Below are 4,016 nucleotides of genomic sequence, written 5' to 3' on the forward strand. Positions count from 1 at the left end.
GGGGCTCGGGAAATCATTGCAAGGAATAACTGAACCTGTCACCCTGACCACCAGAGAAAAGTTCTTTGGGATAGGCTTCCGACCCACTCCAGCTGATGTAAAATGGGCAAATGATAGAGAGAATGATGGTTGGGTCTTGCCTCAGCCGGTGTCGTATCTGTACAGAACATTTGTCAAGCCAAAATACCAGGGGAATATGTGGTCTTCACAGCCGAAGAGATTGAAGAGATCTATGGGGCGATGAGGAAGATACTGTATGAAGACCACATGGTTCAGCCAGGGGAAGGCTCAAGCACCGCTGAGGTGCTGTATATGGGCCCTAATGCTAAGCTGCAGAATTGGAAGGCTACGCCATTCCCGATCAGGCGGGAGTCCCGGTAGACCTGTCCTGCCACCTTTTCTGCATCACGAGTTATTTCAGAGTGTAACTCAGATGTTTTCTTTAGCTTCTTGTCTTTTAATTTTCCAATGTAATCCTTGTTATCTTCAAATTCCAAGAAATGAAATCAATATTTCATCATTCATCTTTCTTTATTCTTTCTGATTTTGTCATTTTTCTCTTTTCTTTCAGTTCTAATAATGCGGTTTTAAATAACATGACATTCTTGCGGACTTTATTCCCAGATCCAAACATGCTGTCTAATTGCGAAATAATGAACCAAGAACCGAAATACGATGAAGAGGAGGTTTTTAGGGAAATAAATCGAGAATTGGAACAATTTGAGAATAAACCTAAGCCGAACTTAAATGATACTGAACTGGTTAATTTGGTTAGTTCTGAAGAAATCAAGGAAACCAAGATAAGCATTTTCACAGATGGAAAAACTCGGGACGCATTAATCCAACTCCTGTTTGAGTTCAAAGATGTGTTTGCTTTGTCATATGACGACATGCCAGGGCTGAGTGTTGATTTGGTGGTTCACAAGTTGCCAACATACCCCGATTGTCCCCCAGTCCAGCAAAAGCAAAGGAAGTTCAAAACTAATATCAGTGACAAAATCAATGAAGAGGTCACGAAGCAGTTGAAAGTGGGGGTAATCCGAGTGGTCCGGTACACCACATGGTTAGCTAATGTAGTCCCAGTGCCAAAGAAAGACGGGAAGACCCGGGTATGTGTGGATTATAGAGATTTAAACAAGGCAAGTCCCAAAGATAACTTCCTTTTGCCGAACATCCACATCCTTGTTGATAACTGCACCAAGCATGAGATATAGTCCTTCGTGGATTGTTACGCAGGATATCACCAGATGTTGATGGATGAAGAAGATGCAGAGAAGACAGCTTTTACCACACCTTGGGGTACATACTATTACAAAGTCATGCCATTTGGTCTCAAGAACGTCGGGGCAACCTATATGAGGGCCATGACTGCCATTTTTCACGATATGATGCACCAAGAGATAGAGGTGTATGTGGACGATGTAATCATCAAATCCAAAACCCAGGGCGACCACGTTCGGGACTTGAGAAAGTTTTTTGAGCAGCTGTGCAAATATGATTTGAAGCTGAACCCAGCCAAATATGCATTTGGGGTACCATCCGGAAAACTCTTGGGATTCATCATCAGTCGAAGGGGCATTGAGTTAGACCCAACAAAGATAAAGTCTATTCGAGATTTTCCTTCTCCGAAAACCAAGAAGGATGTTATGAGTCTGTTGGGTAGACTAAACTACATCAGCTGATTCATTGCCCAACTGACATCCACATGTGAACCCATATTCAATTTGCTGAAGAAAGATGCAACAGTCAAGTGGATAGATAAATTTCAAGGAGCTTTTGATAAAATCAAGGAATATCTTTCGAATCCGCCAGTCTTGGTCCCACCTGAGCCAGGGAGGCCCTTGTTCTTGTACCTGACAGTTTTGGAAAATTCTTTCGGCTGCGTCCTTCTGCAACACGATGTGACCGGAAAGAGAGAGCAGACTATTTACTATATGAGCAAGAAATTCACCAGTTATGAAGCCAAATACACTTTGTTGGAAAGGACCTACTGCGCTTTGACTTGGGTCGCTCAGAAGCTGAGGCATTATTTGCAAGCCTACATCACTTACCTCATAACCAGGTTGGATCCTTTAAAATACATATTCCAGAAGCCAATGCGCACTGGGAGGCTAGCAAAGTGGCAGATCCTGCTTACGGAATTCAATATAGTATATGTCACTCGCACGGCAATGAAAGCCCAGGCGTTAGCATATCACTTGGCTGAAAATCCGGTCGATGATGAATACCAACCTTTGAATACTTACTTCCCGGATGAAGAGGTAAACTCAATTGAGGCAATATTCGAAGACATCGACACTTGGAAAATGTTCTTTGATGGAGTGGTAAACGCAAAAGGTGTTGGAGTTGGGGCAATCTTGATCTCGCCCACCGGTCAGCATTATCCGGCCATAGCTAGGCTTTGGTTTTTCTGCACAAATAACACTACCGAGTACGAAGCTTGCATTATGGGAATGAACATGGAAATCGACCAAGATGTTGAAGAACTGTTAATCATGGGAGACTCGGATTTGATTATCCGACAAGCTCAAGGAGAATGGGAAACCCGAGACGTCAAGCTTATTCCTTATAGGCAACATGAGGAAGAACTTGGCAAACGATTCAAGTCAATAAAGTTCAGGTACATTCCTCGTTGCCACAATGAACTAGCTGATGCATTTGCCACTTTAGCCTTAATGTTGCCGTACCCAGGCAATGCCTACATTGATCCATTGGAAATCCAAATTCGGGAAAGGTATGGTTATTGTAATACGGTTGAAACAATACCAAATACCCAACCATGGTATCATGACATCAAAAGGTTTTTGAAAATGCAAGAATATCCCGAGCAATCCAATGGAGACCAGAAGAGAAAAATTAGGCGGCACGCGAGTGGTTTCTTTTTGAGTGGTGATGTCTTGTACAAGAGAACTTCGGACCTCAACTTGTTGAGATGTGTTGACGCGGAAGAGGCTAGAAGAATCATGCATGAGGTACACGCGGGAGTATGTGGACCCCATATGAACGGGCATGTTTTAGCAAAGAAAATCCTTCGAGCGGGCTATTATTGGATGACCATGGAAAAGGACTGTTTCAGCTTTGTCCGGAAGTGTCATCAGTGTCAGGTGCACGGTGATTTGATTCATGCACCTCCCACAGAACTGCATCCCATGTCAGCACCTTGGCCATTTGTTGTTTGGGGTATAGACGTCATTGGGCCAATCGAGCCAAAAGCCTCAAATGGGCACAGATTCATACTAGTTGCCATTGACTACTTCACGAAATAGGTTGAAGCCATCACTCTCAAATCCGTCACTAAGAAAGTTGCGGCAGATTTTTGCACTCCAATCTTATCTGCCGTTTTGGCATTCCTGCAACTATTATCACCGACAATGCTGCCAACTTGAATAGTCATTTGATGGGAGAGATATGCGAACAATTCAAGATAACGCACCGGAACTCAACTCCTTATCGGCCCAAAGCCAATGGTGTCGTCGAAGCAGCAAACAAAAATATCAAAAAGATTTTGAGAAAGATGATTCAAAGTTCCAAGCAGTGGCATGAAAAGTTACCATTTGCATTGTTGGGATATAGCACTACTGTGCGCACATCAATTGGAGACACCCCGTATCTTTTGGTTTATGGCACTGAAGCCGAAATACCCGCGGAGGTTGAAATCCCGTCTATTCGGATCATCGTTGAAGATGAAATTGAAGACAGTGAGTGGGTTAAAACCAAGCTAGAATAGTTAACCTTGATCGATGAAAAGCGAATGGTTGCGGTCTGCCACAGGCAGTTGTACCAACAAAGAATGGCCCGTGCCTACAACAAGAAAGTGCGGCATAGAAATTTCGAAGTAGGGCAACTCGTTTTAAGGCGCATCCTTCCCCATCACCAAGAAGCGAAAGGAAAATTTGCTCCAAATTGGAAGGGCACATACATCATCAGAAAGATATTGCCAAAAGGGGCATTGTATCTGCACGATATCGAAGGGAATGATCCTGAAGCCGCTGTAAATGCGGATGCAATCAAAAGGT

The 4,016-nt window shown here is 43.5% G+C and overlaps 1 protein-coding gene across 1 annotated transcript; it reads left to right on the plus strand.

The window, feature by feature from the left end:
* The first annotated feature begins 240 nt into the window (after positions 1-240).
* LOC138882952 (uncharacterized) lies at positions 241-3,727 on the plus strand. The gene is made up of 4 exons (XM_070163600.1): positions 241-308; positions 572-1,109; positions 1,734-2,734; positions 3,574-3,727. Exons 1-4 carry the CDS (start codon positions 241-243, stop codon positions 3,725-3,727), a joined length of 1,761 nt encoding a protein of 586 aa, XP_070019701.1.
* The last annotated feature ends 289 nt before the right edge of the window (positions 3,728-4,016 follow it).

Source organism: Nicotiana sylvestris, chromosome 12 (genome assembly GCF_000393655.2).
Source record: "Nicotiana sylvestris chromosome 12, ASM39365v2, whole genome shotgun sequence".
NCBI classification, from domain to species: Eukaryota; Viridiplantae; Streptophyta; class Magnoliopsida; order Solanales; family Solanaceae; genus Nicotiana; species Nicotiana sylvestris.

Coding starts and splice junctions, on each gene's coding strand:
- LOC138882952 (XM_070163600.1), top strand. CDS start 241: ATGAGGAAGATACTGTATGAAGACCACATGGTTCAGCCAGGGGAAGGC. Junction 1,110..1,733: donor AGAAAGACGGGAAGACCCGG/GTATGTGTGGAT, acceptor AATTTGCTGAAG/AAAGATGCAACAGTCAAGTG. Junction 2,735..3,573: donor GAAATCCAAATTCGGGAAAG/GTATGGTTATTG, acceptor GTTGGGATATAG/CACTACTGTGCGCACATCAA.